This window comes from Pan troglodytes, chromosome 13 (genome assembly GCF_028858775.2).
Source record: "Pan troglodytes isolate AG18354 chromosome 13, NHGRI_mPanTro3-v2.0_pri, whole genome shotgun sequence".
NCBI classification, from domain to species: Eukaryota; Metazoa; Chordata; class Mammalia; order Primates; family Hominidae; genus Pan; species Pan troglodytes.
The window spans coordinates 121,755,339-121,772,469 of NC_072411.2; the positions used below are offsets into that span (position 1 = coordinate 121,755,339).

Genomic DNA, 17,131 nt, shown 5'->3' on the forward strand with positions numbered 1-17,131 from the left:
GATGGCTGGTGAGGGGTGAGTCCGGGACAGGGGCATTTAGCCCTCTCTGGGTATTCCCCAACACACACATTCAGGAATATACCAGCTAGCACTTTGGGTCCTTCCAACCCCCTCCCGTGACCCTCCTGGCCCCTCACCTCTCCTTATTCCTGGAGGGAGGGGAGACTGTGGTCTGCTTCTCCCCTTGCAGTTTCCGGAATGCTGGCAGATCCACTGAACCCCTGCAACCAGGCTCTAGTAGCCCCCACCTCTTGTCACATGTTCCCTCATCACAATGTGGGGGATGCTGGGCTCTGAAATAGGCCAGCCCTCACCCCAATCCTGGCTCAGCCTTGTTCACTCTCCCCAGAAGACAGGCAGGAGCTCTGGTCCTGACCCCTGGAGCAGAGTGGGTTTCATCCTGATGGTTGGTGAGAGTAGGTAGTGTGAGGAGCTGCAGAAGAAGCCAGGACAGGGAGGCTAAGGTGGCTGGATCACCTGAGGTCAGGAGTTCAAGACCAGCCTAGCCAACATGATGAAACCCCGTCTCTACTAAAAATACAAAAATTAGCCAGGCGTGGTGGTGCACGCCTGTGATCTCAGCTACTCAGGAGGCTGAGGCAGGAGAATCGCTTAAACCTGGGAGGTGAAGGTTGCAATGAGCCAAGATTGCGCCACTGTGCTCCAGCCTGGATGACAGAGTGAGACTCCATCTCAAAAAGAAACACTAGGACAGGCTCACACCCCTCGCCCTCCATGTCACAGCACATATCAGAGCACATGGAGAGCACCAGCTGGGAGTGATCTAGTCTGCTGTGTCCAGCATTTTCCTAGGGCTGAGGGACACACCAGCCTGGAACTTCTTGTCCACATGGCAAGTTAGGAGGTCTGCTGGGTGCTAAAGCACCTCAATTCTAGCCACACCCCTGCAGTGCCATAGAATGGTCACTGGGACCTAGGACTGAGCTGCCCTGCCCTGAGGTTGGGGACGAGGGGTTGGGGGGTTGGCAGGGACCCAGACCTCCTTGTCTCCAGAGGAAATGTTCCCCTCATCCCCACCTTCAAAATTCCGTTCTTGGCAAAGTAAAAGGAACAAAGCCTCTGACCAGGGTAGACAGAGTTGTCACTGCTGTGTTGCTGATGGAGGTTGAGGGCCCCTTGGCTCCAGCCCAGACAACCCTTTTGCCCAGCCCAGCCCAGCCTCTCTAGCTTCTCAGGACCCCAGGGAAGAGGCAAGCCCCATCATCATAAAATAACAGGATGTTAAAGCCAGCTGGAAGGGACCAGAACGACACCTTGCCTACCTGTCATTTTAGCGATGAAGATATACAGTTTGCCTGTGAGAATCTCCAATCCCCTACACACTGCAAGTGTTTTGTATAAAAATGAGGTGCCTGAACTCATATCTTGATAAATGGTAAAATTCTTCTCCCGTCCCCCCTCTGATCTTGAGCTCCCTTCCCATCTCCATTGGAAATGGCATGTGAACTGCTTGTTCCAAACCCGGAGGAGCAAAGGTAATTTATGTCAGCAGAGCTATGTCAAAATTGCTCTGATCAAAACGTGACAGTGCCCCCACACTAGGGCGGGTATTTCCAATGAATGGAAGCAATGCTTCTGCCCGGTGCCTGGCCTGGGCAGACTGGCCTCCAGGCAATCCCCGGAGGGGTTAACTGAACCCCTTCACCCCAGGTGGTCTGATGCCCCTATGCACCAATTTATGCTCCCAAAAAGGAATTGGGCAGACCTAGGGTTGGGGCCAGTAGTGGTGCTAATCTCCAAGGACAGTGCAGTCTAAACAGCCCCTACCATGTGACATCGAGGGGAGTGAGTGGGGATGGGGAAGGCATGGAGGGGCTGCTATTCTCAAAAATCTTTCCCGTCCCCTCCCGGTTTATCTCAGTTTACCGCCAGGGGGCACAGTGTGGAAGTGACAACCCTGGACTCCTGGGGTTGGGGGTAGGGGAAGAGTAAGGAGCTTCTAGATTGGTCGTGACAGCCACGTGGCCCTGTTGCTGTTAGCTGTAGGGGCCCTGAGGCCCAAGTCCGATGCTACTCTGGCTGTATTCAGGGAAACCCCAGAAACACTCAAACCCCTTAACCAACAGGGTGTGTTGTCTGACTATCCAGAGCCCAACCTGATTGAAAAGCTGCCCCAGCAGGAAGCTGGATCTCTTGTCAGCTAGGGGCTGAATCTGGTCCTCCTGGGAGTGGGATGGATACCCCCTGCCCTGGGAGGGGACAGGGCAGCATCCAGCTGTCCAGCTGTCCAGGTGCTGACGCGAGGTGCACCTCAGAGCTGCTCGAGTTTCCCCCCATGGGCCTAGCCCAGCGGCTGAGCCAGCATCCCAGGCATCCACAGGCTAAATAAAGAGCCTGCCTGAGTCAGAGGGAGGCGGATGGGGTCCCGGGGGGCTTGGGGCAACCACGCCAAACAAGGCAAGGAGGGGAGCGATGTATAAAACCGGGCCCAGGGCTGAGCACCTGCCTGCACCCCTACTGTGCCATCCAGAAGGGCTCTGTGCTGCCTGCAATCCAGCCAGTCGACTCAAGTCCCTAGGTCAACCCCTCCACGGTGAGTCCGATCCTCAGAGAAGCCGCAGACACCCCCATTCCTCCATCTCCCTGAATGTTCTGACCAGGGAGGAAAAGGGCTGAAGGTGGGAGCCTCCGTCTCAACCTGGACCCCCATATTTGTCGCCCACTCCCCAGATGTCTAAAGCAGCTCCTGCCAAAAAGCCAGTGGCTGTGGCCCCACCTCCTGGATGTACCCTGGACATCAATGACCCACAGGTCCAGAGTGCGGCCATTCGCATCCAGGCCTCTTACCGGGGCCACAGGTGAGAGGGAACCCCGGAGCCCTGTGGAGGAAGGGAGCTGCAGAGAGCGCACTCTTGAGTGGGGTTTGAGTAAGCGCTGAGCAGCGTCAGGAGCCTTTAGAATGAGTGGTCTCAGGGGAGGGTCGTTACTGAGGTATGGAGGAGTGGCCGGGAGGAATGCATCATCCTATCAGGGCAGCAGTTCAGGAGCAGTCCTCTTCCCTACCAAGCCACACGTTTAGGGGTCTGGCGGGTCCAGGGGGCAGGTAGGAGATGGTGCGCTCGCGGAAAGGGCTGTGGCCGGGCCTGTCTTAGGAACTCTGGGCCCTGACTCGGCCCGCGGGTAGGTCCCGGAAGGAGCTGCGCGAGAAGGGGCCGCCGCGGGTGCTGGAGCCGCTGAAGGACGTGGTGCTGATCGAGGGCAGCGCAGCCAAGCTCACTTGCCGCATTTCGGCTTTCCCGGACCCATTCATCCGCTGGAGTAAGGACGGCAAGGAGCTACGTGACGGGCCCAAGTACCGCTACGTCTTCGAGGACCCTGACGTGGTGGCACTGGTGGTGCGCGACGGCGAGCTGGCAGACCTAGGCCAGTACAGCATCAACGTCACCAACCCCTTCGGCCAGTGCTCCGACTCGGCGCGCATCCTCGTGGAAGGTACGCGCGCCCCGGGCGCAGCGCCAGGGCGCAGACCAGCACCACTCAGCCAGAGCCCGCAGCCCGGTCCAGCTGCGCGTGTTTACCTCTGGGCCTAGCTACAGGGTCCCCGCCAGCCCAGCTCTGGGCACGGCCTGGGGCGCATCGCCGCGCCAGCCAAGTGCGTCCTTCCCTACCTCGGGATCCAGCTCCACCCGGGCTGAGCAGTCAGCTGTGGACTTCCATCACGCGGCTCCGGGTCCCCAAGGTCACGCAGCAAGCCAGAGGCAGAGCCAGGGTTGGACCCGGGTCTTCTGGCTCCCAACTCTGGCAATTTCCACTACCCGGAGCGGTCTCTGAGGCACCGCGAGATGTGTGAACATTCAGGGGCTTTCGCCCGCCTTATCTCTCTTGATCCTCTATTCGACCCCGAGAAGTAGGAGAGGCAGGGATAAGTCCCTTTAACAGCCAAGGAGATGAAACCAGAGAGGCTAATGATTTGCTCAACGTCACACTGCGAGTTTAAATGCATCTGTATTTGGTGCCGGGTATTAGCTGGTGAGGTGATGCCCTGCCTCATCTCCGGGTCCTTCACGGGGTTTCGCTCCCCTTTCCTTCCGCTAGTCCCGGCGAAGATTCAAAAGGGACCCGACAACACTAAGGCGCGCAAAGGCACCACCGTGACGCTGACTGCGGAGATCCTGGGAGAGCCTGCGCCCGACGTAGGCTGGACCAAGGACGGGGAGGACATCGAGGAGGATGACAGGCGAGGGCCGGGACCTGCGGCACGGGCAGGGCCTGGGGCTGGAACCTGGGTGGGACTGAGCCCAGAAATCTGGCTGGAGTGACGGGGGCGGGGACTGGGCGGCGAGGAACGGAGCTGGCTAAGGAGCCCCGCCCAGTGCGCCCGTGTACTGACCACGGCTCCGCCCTCCTCCCCGCCGCCCTTCCGCAGGGTGTTCTTCGAGATCGGCAGCACCACCACGACGCTGACCATTCGCCGGGCCACGCCTCAGGACAGCGGCAAGTACGAGGTGTACGTGGAGAACAGCCTGGGCATGGACCAGAGCTTCGCTCGCGTGGACGTGGCCTGAACGGCACCCCCGGACCTTCCGCCCTGGCGCCGAGCCCGGGGGTGGTGGGACCCACAGCCCTCCACCAGCTTGGTTAATAAAGCTGCTCTCTGACCCTCCGCGTCTGTCCTGCTCTTCCGCGTCGCCATTCCCTCTCCCCCGCACCCGCGCCCACACGTATTCCAGACCCCCACGCCAAGGTCACAGCCTGTTGGAGTCACAGGGAGGTCTGGAGAGCGCCTAGCGCCGTGCTGCATTTCAGACAGTCAAACTGATAAGAGTTGCCCTCGCCGTCCAAGGCGCCCTCACTTCCCAGCGGTACCGGCGGCTGGGCCTGGGACTCCGCCTTCTCCGCTTTTGAGCGCCTCCAGCCCCAGCCCCTCGTGGCTGTTTGCCCCTGGCCCCGCCCCTTCCAGGGCTGGCCACACACCCCTGCTGTCCTTAGTCCCGTTTTCCTGTGGGACCCAGTTCCTCACTTCGGCTGCTGCCCCGAGGCCGATTCCCCAACAGCTCGGGTCCCAGTCTTATGTTCCAGGCTGGGCTTCTCAGGCCCCACCCTTCTTCGCATTTAACCCCGCCCCGCGATCCCTTGGTCACGCCCCTGGACTTCAGCACCTCTTTCCTCTCCCATAAAGTTAGAAAGCGGGGAAAGGGTCAGACTACAATTCCCGGCAGACCCTGCGAATGAGTTCTCGCGACTTGCGAGAAGACACGTGCGCGGAAGGAGCTTGCAGTAGCGGGCGGCAGAGCTGGAGTGAAGGGAGCTAGTGGTAAAGGGAGCTGGTGGAGGGGTGGCGGCAGGGGTAAGGGGCAGGGGACACCCTCTAGACGGAGAGCGGGCTCCGAGGTCCTGGCTGGCCCTCGGTGCGCCCGCGCCTGTGTTGTCCCACAATCCCTGGCAATGAGAGGCCAGGGTTTATTGGACAGAGTCAGTTGTGGGGTTCAGAGGGTCAGCAATCAATCAATCCTCCGAATCCAGAGATTTAGACCCAGTCGTCCGTATTAGGACTGGAGGGGGGTCAATAGGTTCAGTGTTTGAGATGCCAAGGGAACCTGTCTTTTGATTTGGGGTTCAACATACAGAGGTTAGTTTTAGGATTCATGTTTAGCATATAGAGGATTTTTGCTGGGATTAGGGGTTCTTCAAATTCAGATCAGTGTTAGTTCAGTACTTGGGGATTACGTTCAGGATTTAAGTTAAATATCTGAGGCTCACTCAGGGTTTGCTGTTCAATATTCAGGGTTCACTATTGGGATTCAGGGCTTAATATCTAGAATGAAGACGCAACACTTTGGGAATTTGAGGCTTCAGTATTTTGAGGTTTGGGTCTGAGAACGGAGTCTCTGCCAGGTTTCTGAATTTGCAGAATTTGTTCATGGCCAGAGGGAAGTCTTTTAGAGATCAAATTGTGGGGTGTGAATTTCAGAATTTGGGAGGAATCACTGTGAGGTTTGAAGGCCGACTGGAATCTGGGTTGGGATTTGAGATGTGTGGGATTTGTGAGGTTCTGTCCAGGCAGGGACTATATTGAGCTTTGGGTTTACATCTTGGGGGAGGGCTAAGTGCTGCTATTTGGGGTTTGGGGTTTGGTTGGGGTGTGAGATCTGAGCTTGATTTCTCTGCTGGGATTTGAGATGTGTGGGATTTGTGAGGTGTTGGGTCCAGGCAGAGACTATATTGAGCTTTGGGTTTACATCTTGGGAGAGGGCTAAGTGTTGCTATTTGGGTTTTGGGGCTTGGTTGGGGTAGGAGATCTGAGCTTGATTTCTCTGTTGGAATTTGAAGTTTAGGTAGCAGCCACCATTATGCTCAAAGCGGTGATCCTGATTGGAGGCCCTCAAAAGGGTGAGGTGCCAGGGGAATGGGGGGAGGAGGTTGGGCTGGAGTGGTAGGCGGGATGGGGGCAGAGGAAGGCAGGAGGCCGAAATGTTCTCCTCTCTCCTCTCCCAGGAACTCGCTTCAGACCTTTGTCTTTTGAGGTGCCCAAACCATTGTTTCCTGTGGCAGGGGTCCCTATGATCCAACACCATATTGAAGCCTGTGCCCAGGTAACCTCAGGGGCTCCCCTCTCTCACCTCATTTCCTGCTTATCTTCATGCTGTTTCCCCCTTTCCCAACCATGAACTCTTCCCACCAGGCATAACTCCAAGGACCATCATTCACAGATGACAATGTGAATGGCGCCCCCTCAAGTTATGCTGTGCAGCTGCCCTGCTGTCTTCCCCTAATCTAGTTTCTCATCTGGCCTCTTCCTGCTCAGATTTCACTCCTATTTTTAAAGTGTGGAACGTGAGATCAGGCAAGGATCTTGGAGACAATGTAAAGCTGTAGCATGGAGACTCTTAATGATAACCAAGCACAAATTCATATCCTTGATCACATTGATGCTCATTTCTTTATTGCTTTTCGTATTGAGCCAGGCAAGGTTTTGGTTTGAATTCAGTCTCTGCCTGCTGTGAGGTCTGCAACAAATAACACACCTTCTCTGACACTCAGTTTCCTTATGTGTAAAATGGGGGTGATTAGACCTACCTTGTTGGGTGGTGAAGCTTAGAAATGATATTTGTAAAATGCCTAGTACAACGCAGACCCTTGATAAATGGTACCCTTACCTCATGCTGATCTCAAGCTTAGGCTGACAGATAATAAAAATGGCCGGGGGGGAGGGGGTGGGGTGGAAATGGATTAATGCAGCTTGGTAGGCAAAGTCTTTCTTAGAGTGAGTCCCAGTTCAGGTTGGTGGGGGTAATAATTGATTGAAAGATCAGGCCTGGCATGGTAGCTCATGTCTGTAATCCCAACGCTTTTTGAGGCCGAGTCGGGAGGATCGCTTGAGGCCAGGAGTTCTAGCCTAGCTTTGGCAACATCAAGAGACCCCTTCTCTACAAAAAGTTTAAAAATTAGCTAGATGTGATGGCCTGGCTGTAGTCCTAGCTGCTCTAGAGGCTGAGGCAGGTGGTGACATGGCTGTAGTCCTCAATACTCGGGAGGCTGAGGTGGGAGGATCGCTTGAGCCCAGGAGGTGGAGGCTGCAGTGAGCCAAAATCATGCCACTGCACTCCAGCCTGGGCAACAGAGCGAGACCCTTTTTCACAAAAATAAAACAAAACGAAAAAAGATCAGGCCTCCGACTTCCTCCAAATTCCTCATTGTCCAGAGGAGAAAATAGCCCAGAGTGGTGAGTGCCCTGGGGCCCCACAGCTGAGACTGAAACTGGTTTCTGGACTTTGGGCCAGCACCAAGGATTTCCCCAACATCCCCTCCTATTAGATATTCTTCATCCCAGCCTCTTCCCTTGTCCTCAGGTCCCTGGAATGCAGGAGATTCTGCTCATTGGCTTCTACCAACCTGATGAGCCCCTCACCCAGTTCCTAGAAGCCGCCCAGCAGGAGTTTAACCTTCCAGTCAGGTGTTTGTGCACACACTCGTATATGGGGGGGTGGGGATGCCCTAGGCCTCTGAGTTCTTGGAAGTGGGTTGAGTCAGCATTTGCTGGAGTTCATCCTCACCTACTAGAAGGATTCTTGTTTGGACATCAATGAATCTCTGAGTATATAGAGTTTCTCTGTAGGCCTTGGGCAGGAGTAGTCCTGGGAGCAAGCGGTGGGGGTCAGGTGCCCTGGCTCATGGTATCTGTTTCCTAAGATCCACTGATCTGGCTCTCGGGTCCCTGGGGACAGGTACCTGCAGGAATTTGCCCCCCTAGGCACAGGGGGTGGTCTTTACCATTTTCGAGACCAGATCCTGGCTGGGAGCCCCGAGGCATTCTTCGTGCTCAATGCTGATGTCTGCTCCGACTTCCCCTTGAGTGCTATGTTGGAAGCCCACCGACGCCAGCGTCACCCTTTCTTACTCCTTGGCACTACGGTGAGGGGGTCAGGAGGGCTGGAGGGTGTAGAGGAGGTGATCCCAAGAGCTTCCCGGAATTCAGGGTGTTGGGGAGGCAGGGGCGCCCCGGGAGTTGGTGTGGGAGCTGGCGTCAGGAGGGAGATGTGCTGCTCTGGCAGCATGGAGGTGTTAGCGGAGACCCCGAGCCCTCTGGCTGTTCAGAAGTAGGGAGGGGGAGGGCAGCTGTCAGTTTCCACCCTTGCGGAAGGCCTGTCAGTGGCAGAGCTGCATGCCAGGTGCTGTAGGGGAGGGAAAGAAAGAAAAAACAGACGTGGCTGCCCTGGAGCAGGCGGGTCACTGTCTCGGGTGTGTCTGTCTTTCAGGCTAACAGGACGCAATCCCTCAACTACGGCTGCATCGTTGAGAATCCACAGACACACGAGGTGAGAGCAGAGTGGGGGCTGGGTGGGTGCCTACTCTGTGTCATCATCCCCTCTACCTCAGGCCTCTAGAGAATGCTGGCACAGTATGGGGTGGGCCCTAGTCTTGTCAGACAGGTGAGACACTCCCGATTAATCATCTTATATCCCTTTAAGAGAGATTGACCAGGGGGAGGGGGGAATGGTTAATTTCCCTGGGGGTGGTGCTGTAATAAATGTATGCACAGTGCATGATGGGAACACCAAGGGGGCCCCAACCCAGCCTTGCTGGGGTGGGAGTAGGGAGGGCTTCCTGGAGGAAGCAAGGTCTGAGCAGAGTCCCATTTGTCTAGATGACAGAGGACACAGGAAGGTACTACAGGCAGAGGGAATGGCAGGTATAAAGGCCTGGAGGCAGGAAGTAACATACCGGAAGCAGGAGCATGATAGGCAGGGCAGCAGGGCTCTGTCCTGTTTTGTGAAACTCCCTTCTCCTAAGCCCCTTGACTTTCACATAACCCTCCCTCCTTTATTTATTTATGTATGTATGTGTTTATTTATTTATTTTGAGACAGAGTCTCACTTTGTCTTCCAGGCTGGAGTGCAGTGGCACGATCTTGGGTCACTGCATCCTCGACCTCCCAGGTTTAAGCCATCCTCCCACTTCAGCCCCTCAAGTAGCTGGGACTATAGGCATGAGCCACCATGCCCAGCTGATTTTTTTTTTTTTTTTTGAGACAGAGTCTCACTCTGTTGCCCAGGCTGGACTGCAGTGGTGTGATCTCGGCTCACTGCAGCCTCTGCCTCCTGGGTTCATGCCGTTCTCCTGCCTCAGCCTCCTGAGTAGCTGGGATTACAGGCATGTGCCAGGCTAATTTTTGTATTTTTAGTAGAGACAGGCTTTCGTCATATTGCCCAGGCTGGTCTCGAACTCCTGAGCTCAAGTGATCCACCTACTTCAGCCTTCCAAAGTGCTAGGATTATAGGCATGAGCCACCACCATACCTGGCGTCACATACTCCTTTTATTTGTTTGTGCTTTAATATAAAACATACATATAAACACGCACACACACATGCATGTACACACCTACACACATATAGTTTTGTGCTCAGCACCAGGTAGCTGTGAGAGAAACAGAGCCAAATGGGTGCAGTCCCTGCCTCTTGGTCACTGTCAGTCTAATAGGAGTGACAGAATCAAAAGGCAACCTTTGCAAATGATACAATGCCATGGGTGAGGCGTGGCCAGAGTTCAGGAGTGCCCAGGCATGAACAGCTAACTCGGGCCAGCAAGAGAGGACGCACAGAGAGAGTGACAGTGTCAACTGGGTTTGGAAAGGTGGGCTTTCCAGATGAAGAGATGAGAAAGGCCATTCCAGGCACAGGCATGCAGTCGGGTGGAAATGCGTCTGAGAGGTAGGTGGTGGGGAGGATCAGGCAGGGAAAGCCATGGACTTTGGATTTATCTGAAGCTGAATCAGGTGAAGGGCAGTCATCTCAGGGTTTAAAGCCAGGCAGCAGTAGGATGCGGACGCGCACTGCATTTTAGCCAGGCCACCCTGGCAGCAGGGAGGAGAGGCAAGAAGGGCCTAGAAATCAGAGGGTCTTAGGGGACTGTGGCGGTAGTCCCTTCTTCTACTGAACCCAGCCCGCTCTGTCCTCAGGTATTGCACTATGTGGAGAAACCCAGCACATTTATCAGTGACATCATCAACTGCGGCATCTACCTCTTTTCTCCTGAAGCCTTGAAGCCTCTTCGGGATGTCTTCCAGCGTAATCAGCAGGATGGGCAATTGTGAGGCAGGCCCCATAGCCCTGTGACCCCAAGTACCCCCAGTCACGGACCCCAACACATACCAGTCTCTGCAGGCTCCATCTCAACTTGCTCACTTTCCTCCTCCCCTCTCCCTTCTCCACTTGCCATCTCCAGCAGAGCCTCCTGAGTCCCTCCCCTTCTAACCTCATTCTGTCCCTCTTCCTTATCCATCCCAGTTCCTCCTCTGTCACTGCCTGCCCACTCCCCTTCTGGTCCATTTCTCCTAAGCCCTGAGTGTCCCAGAGACGTCTTTCAGAACAGACGGCAACACACAGTTGGGCGCACACATGCTCGGGTGCAGACGTGTGCACGTGCACACACAGACAGACATGCACACTCTCAGGCTGAGGCTCCCCTTGGAACATAGCACCAGAGCCCTGCTCACCAGTCCCAGGGTCTTCCCTCCTAGGGCTAGAAGCTGTTCCCTTCTAGGGATCCTTGCCTTAGCCCCCCGTCGCCCCATCTAAGGCCTCCTCTGCTCATAGCCATTTCTCACTCCCACCCGTGTCTCTGCTTCCCTCTCCATCTCTCCTGGCCTCTCTGTCTCTGTCTCTGCTGAGCTGGCATCTCTACCATCTCTCTCTCCCTTTCTTTCTGTGACTGTCTCTGCCCTCACCAGCTGCCTTGCTCTAGGGTGAGTCTGTCTGTGTTTCATTCCATCCAATGAGGGGGAGGGTAACTTGGAGGGGGTAAAGGGCTGAATGGGGATGAGAATGTGAAAATGGGGGGAACTCCTTATGGAAATGGGGCAGGGATGGGAAGCAGGCCTCTGCCTGGGGCTCCCTTGTGATAGCACCCACCCAAGTCGGGGCTGGGTGGGAGAGGTTCCTGGGATGTGAGCAGCCACATCCCAGAGAGGGTCAAACCAGACCTGGAGAGAGGGGCTTAGAGAGGTGGTGGGAATCCTCCTACTCCTGTCCCTGGGAGACTGTGTTAGCCCCACAGTCGGGGCTCAGCTGGGGGACTAATGTCAGCATTCTTCCTCTCTGCCAGGGAGGACTCACCAGGCTTGTGGCCAGGGGCAGGTACCATCCGCCTAGAGCAGGATGTGTTTTCAGCCCTGGCAGGGCAGGGCCAGATATACGTGCATCTCACTGATGGTATCTGGAGTCAGATCAAGTCCGCAGGGTATGGAAGGCTGGGTCCCCTGGGGATTGAAACTTTGGGGTGGTGGGCACAGGCCCTGCTGACCCCTGAGCCCCTGTCCCCCTTGCGGTCCCCAGTTCAGCCCTCTACGCCTCCCGCCTCTACCTGAGCCGATACCAGGACACTCACCCAGAACGGCTGGCCAAGCACACCCCAGGGGGCCCATGGATCCGAGGTACCCAGCCTGCCCCAATTCCTAACCTTTGGCTTCCACCCCAGCCCTCTGAACCAGGATTCTTGACCTCGAGTCCAGAGTTAAAGCCTCAATCCCTGCCCCTTCCTGATCAAATTCGGTTTGGGATATTTGCCCCCAGGGCCTCTCTTCTGCTTCTAGGGAATGTGTACATCCACCCGACCGCCAAGGTGGCCCCCTCGGCTGTGGTGAGTGCTGGTCCCAGCCCCAGGGAGGGAAGGGTGGTGGTCGGATGGATGGAGGGTGCCCACGCTGCCTTGAGTTCTGGGTGCCGGTTTCTTCACTTTGTCACAGCCTATTGTGTGTCCTCGAGCAGGTCACTTCTGCCTTATCTGTTCTAGAAGGGAGTTGGGTTTGGGGATCCTCCAAGTCCCTCCAGGGCTTATGGTGTGTGCTTCTCTCCACAGCTGGGCCCCAACGTCTCCATCGGGAAGGGGGTGACCGTGGGTGAGGGTGTGCGGCTCCGGGAGAGCATCGTCCTCCATGGAGCCACTTTGCAGGTAGGTACCAGCATACACAGCAGCATGTGACACCCCAAGAGGCTGTGGGGAGGGCCCAGGCATCCCCCCAAGAACAGAGAAGGGTGAACGCCATGGGCTCTGCATCTGGCCGCACCTCACACCCTCCGGTTCCTGCTGCCTCCTGCCTCTTCCCCTTACCTTTCACTGTCCTCTTTGGCAGGAGCACACGTGTGTTCTGCATAGCATCGTGGGCTGGGGGAGCACCGTGGGACGCTGGGCCCGCGTGGAGGGTACCCCCAGTGACCCTAACCCCAACGATCCCCGAGCCCGCATGGACAGTGAGAGCCTCTTCAAGGACGGGAAGCTGCTGCCTGCTATCACCATCCTGGGTATGGCTTCCTGGGGGCCAGGGCTGGGGGAACCCCACAGCTGATGGCCAGTGGCCCCGGGGAGCGTTCGTTCCTCTGTGTGCATGCGTGTTTCTTCTTTTAGCAAACAGTTACCAAGGGCCTGCTGTGTGCCAGGCCCTGTGTGAGTCACCGGGGGCATGAGACCAGGGGCACAGATGGGCAGGAGGGCTCCCTCCCTGCTGGCAGTGGCCCCCAGCTCCCTGCCCCTGTCTCCCCTCCCATGACCTCCCCTGGTGCCCTCATCCATGCTGCAGGCTGCCGAGTCCGGATCCCTGCCGAGGTGCTCATCCTGAACTCGATTGTTCTGCCACACAAGGAGCTGAGCCGAAGCTTCACCAACCAGATCATCCTCTGAGTAGGGCTGCCAGAAGGCCCCCAGCTCCTACCCACTCCCCTTGAGGCTGCTGCCTGCTTGGCCAGCCTCTGTCCAGAAAGGACCAGAGAAAGCCAGGCAGGATCGTCACATGCCGGGGAGCAGTGTGGGTGGCCTGGGGACTCCTGGGTTTTCTCCCTCCCGACTCCCTAATAAACCCCGTGAACCTTGGAGCCAGCACAGACTGTACTTATGTCTGGGCTGGGGGTGGGGGCGGAAGCGGGGCAGCTGAGTCAGGCCCCCCCACATTAGCATTTAAATTGGAGTCGTTGCTGTGGGCTCATGAATAATGAATCTGGAGCCCTGGTAAATCTCCCCGTCCCACTGCCTCAGCCTCGTGCTGCTCGGGAGGAAGGCCCTCTAGGCTCCCCAGCCTGCCTGGTCCCCCCCTTCACCCCTGCCTCCCTGCCTCCCTGTTCCTCCTCACCGGGCCTGGCTCAGGCCCCCATGTGCAAGGATTCCGAAGGGAAGGGTGAAGGATTTCGGTTGGGCAGCAGGCACAGGAACTGGGGCCACAGGCCTAGAGGCTGATCCCCACAGCCCGCTCTGCTCGGTTCCCGCTGAGCCCAGCCCTGGCCGGTTTTCCGCTTTGCCAGCTCCATCTGCTCCCAGCTTGGCTTTTGGCAGGGTGGGGGTTTTGCCTCTGCCCGAGGCCTCATGTCTCTGTCTTCTACTCCCCTGGCAGGCTGGGTGGGCCTGAGCTGGTGCCATTCTCTTCGGAAGCACAGTGGGAGGTACCCTGTTCTGGGAAGGCCCTCACCACCTCCTGTCCCCCTGGCCCTGCCCTTTGGGAGGTCTCAGCCCTCCTCTCCCAGCCATCTCTCATGTTTGCCCATGACCCCCATGTGCCCCTCTTGGTGCCCCGCTTCCCCAGCTGTGGGTGTGGAGCTGTGTTGCCAGATGAGCTGGTAATGATCGTAATCTGCTAATTGAGAGGAATCTAATTACCCGAAGAGAATGGGGGGTACAGGGCGTGGGTGGGAGAAAGGAGGGGGTCCTGGCAGCAGGCAGGGGTGGCAGGCAGCAGGGTGCTGGGGCCTTGTTATCAGCACCAGGCTCTGGGACAGAGCCCAGGGTTTCATAGCTTCATAGCCCGGCAGTTAGGAAGCTGCGCCTTCTCAGGAGCTGGACTGAGGTTGACTTGGGGATTGGGCCAAATGTGACCTCCCAGGCCCCTCAGGTCCCGTGGGCTGTGTGCCAGCATGTAGGGAACGATCTACACAGTGTGGGGTTTAGCAGTCCTGACCTATAAGCTGTCCCTAGTTCCTCAGTTCCTCCTGTCCTGGCCTCCAGCCCAGACCTTCATTATCTCTCTTCATGGGAGTGGGAGGGGGCTGCAGGTCCCCACTCTGGGCTGGGGTCATCACCCCAAGGAAGGGGCTGGGAGAGGGTGGGCCATAGGACCAGGGGCTAGGTCCCTTCCCTCTCCTCCCCCCTAGTCCTGACCCTTCTGTTCCGAGTGGTTGGCAGAGGCCATGGCAGCTCCATCATAAATATGATAATTTAATTATTTTCTCAGCAAAACACCGTGAAATCCAATAAGTCTGTGTCAGGCCCTGGCCCCCGGGATCCCCCTCCTAGACCCAGTGGGGGTGGGGACATGGTGGGGAGAGGCAGTGGAAGGGGAAAGGGTCAGTGTTTGAAGGGGGGTGCCGCTAGCAAAGCTGAGGTCTGTGTAACATGCCCCCCAGAGGTCTTTGTAACATGCCCCCGAGATTGAAGGAGTCACCGTTGTTGGGGGGGTCTAAGAAGGACATGCCCCCCCACTCCTCCCCAGCCCACTTCTGTGCTGGGAGGGACCTAAAGTCCCATCCATCTCTGAGAGACCCAAGATGGAGCACCTGCCCCTGGACGGGGTACAGGGGGCCCCTTTGTCCACCACTGCTGGGACCCTGTGCCCAACCATCATTGGCCGTTTAGGGGTAGGAGGGCGCCAGCCTGGGGAGGGTCTGGGAAGGGAGAAACAAGAGGGAACTGGGGTGGGAAGTGGGGGATGAGCGGGGGAGGGATGCGGGGGAGGGGTGCGCTCCTGCCATTAGTGCTTTTTTCAGTTTCCATAAAAAGATTATTCTGTAAAATCAGCGAGGGGGAGCAAGCTGGGGGTCGGGGAGGGGGGTGGGTCCCTGGCACCAAGCTGGATAGGGCGACAGGGGAGGAGAGCCGGGGACAGGGACCGAGTGTGGAGAGAAATTTGGATGGGCTTCAGGAGCCAGCTGAGGGGGGAAAGGCTGAGCCAAGAACACAGACTTGGGGGAGGCTGGCCAGGACAGGGTGGGGTGGGGGCAGAGCCCTCATCTCCCTCCGGTCCCCTAGGCCAGGCTGCCAGGGGGCCCAGTCCCACCTCCATCTCAATCCCCTCCCCCTGGCACTTAGCAGCCATTATCGGGGGAGCAGATTGCAGCCCCCTCCCCCTCTCTGGGAAGCAGGCACAGCTGGGGCCCCGCCACATCTGCTGCATCCGCACGGAGCACAGCTGGGTGTGCCCAGAGCTGCACTCCCCAAAACACAAAGGGGGTGGAAAGGGGTGGGTGGGGGCCAAGGAGAGCCCAGACCCCTGAGACAGACACACTGACACCTCTGCCAACAGACACATACTCCTTGAGGCGAAGCTACACCCACCGACACACGCTCCCTCGTGTGCAGAGACGGGAGAACTGGCAAACATGCAATTACCCAGCCCCGCCTGCCACCCCCGCTCCCCTTCCCCAGCCCTTCCTGCTCCCCTTCCTTCCCTGAGGCTCCCCTCTGCCGCCATGGCCACCTCTGAACTGCCCTGGGCTCTGGTGTGGAGGGAGTGGGGGACCTCACCCACCCCAAGTACATCCTGGGAGGCTCAGAGAGCAGGAGGGCAGGGGGTGGTGAGGGGTGTCTGAGTTCAAGGGGTGATCCCTGGGAAGCCATCTGCTCTCCTTCCAAGCCCACACCCCTCCCCATGAAGAAGCCCCCTCTGAAATTGATCTTTGCCACAGCCTGGGCACTACAAGGTCTCGGTGCCAGCGCTGATCGCTGCGGCACCCTTGTGCTCCACCGGCCACCTCAAGGGGGTGCTGTGTGTTCTCAGTCTAGCCTTCAGCTCAGCTGCTAGGGTTGGCCCCTGCCACTGCCCCCACCCCAAAATCCGCCCGTTCTCGACCCTCGGTAGTGCGTCCCTCTGCTGCCCCTGACATGCATGGGGTGTAGGGGGCGGGGGCTCTATCAATGGCAGAAAAGCCCCCTCTCCTAGGACAGAGGAGAGAAGGATCAGGAATTCCTTCTCTCCTCTCCCCGTCGATGACCACCTCTTGGCCCCTGATGAAACCCTGCCGTCTTCACAGCCCTCACTTTTCCCACTTATTTCCTTGGCCCTAGTGTCTTGCCCTCAACCTTCTCCTCCCTGCCCCACCCCCCAATTCCCACACCGCTCCCCACATGCCCCTCGGAGCTCTAATCCCTCCTGCTGCTGTGCTGCCTTATCTGCTCCCAGCAGCTTTCGCTGCTGCAAAGCCCTCTCCCCCTCCTTCCTGGATCTTCTCCCCCTCCTTCCTCAGCTCTCTCCGCTCTCTGACCAGCACCCCCTCCCGGCCAGCCTGTCTCTGCCACTCAGGCCCCCGCTGTGGCTACTGGCTGACACCGCCTCTGTACCCCATGCCCTTTGCCCTCTGCAGCCTCAGCTCCGAGGTTGTCGGCTGCACACCCACTCCCACGATGGCTGCGTCCATCCCAGCCCTCCCCCGCAGGCCCCACAGACTTTGTTAGTTTCTGGCCAGCCAGGATTTTTCATCTTCCTGCCCTCCCTTTCCTGGTGTCTTCCCCACTTCCTCCTGATGCCCCCATCCCATCTTGGACCTGGTGTCCTTATAGTCCCAGGGACCCGTTGCCTTGGCTTGGGAGTACCCGAAAGGAGATGGGAAGTGTTGGTATGAGACTCAGGAGAAGGTGCTGGGCTGGGCTGGCCCTAGAAAGATGGGGTGGGGGTGCAAGGAGTACTGGCGGACAGT

At 57.6% G+C, this 17,131-nt stretch overlaps 2 protein-coding genes across 5 annotated transcripts; both read left to right on the forward strand.

Moving 5' to 3' along the window:
• The first annotated feature begins 55 nt into the window (after positions 1–55).
• On the forward strand, positions 56–4,725 carry SPEGNB (SPEG neighbor). Its single transcript, XM_003949975.6, has 4 exons — positions 56–2,819; positions 3,146–3,453; positions 4,057–4,198; positions 4,388–4,725. Exons 1-4 carry the CDS (start codon positions 2,692–2,694, stop codon positions 4,524–4,526), a joined length of 717 nt encoding a protein of 238 aa, XP_003950024.2. The 5' UTR covers positions 56–2,691; the 3' UTR covers positions 4,527–4,725.
• Positions 4,726–5,147: 422 nt separating this feature from the next.
• On the forward strand, positions 5,148–13,327 carry GMPPA (GDP-mannose pyrophosphorylase A). Of its 4 annotated transcripts, none has more exons than XM_009444384.5 (13): positions 5,148–5,275; positions 6,297–6,351; positions 6,457–6,554; positions 7,812–7,915; positions 8,187–8,373; positions 8,718–8,777; positions 10,420–10,550; positions 11,565–11,699; positions 11,795–11,892; positions 12,052–12,098; positions 12,318–12,410; positions 12,592–12,760; positions 13,036–13,327. In XM_009444384.5, the coding sequence occupies exons 2-13, from the start codon at positions 6,312–6,314 to the stop codon at positions 13,134–13,136; spliced, it is 1,263 nt and encodes a 420-aa protein (XP_009442659.1). In that variant the 5' UTR covers positions 5,148–5,275; positions 6,297–6,311; the 3' UTR covers positions 13,137–13,327. The 4 variants fall into 4 exon arrangements, with proteins under 4 accessions (XP_009442659.1, XP_516110.3, XP_003309519.1 ...); XM_516110.8 differs by having other exon boundaries at positions 5,170–5,275; positions 6,292–6,351; XM_003309471.4 differs by having other exon boundaries at positions 5,219–5,590.
• The last annotated feature ends 3,804 nt before the right edge of the window (positions 13,328–17,131 follow it).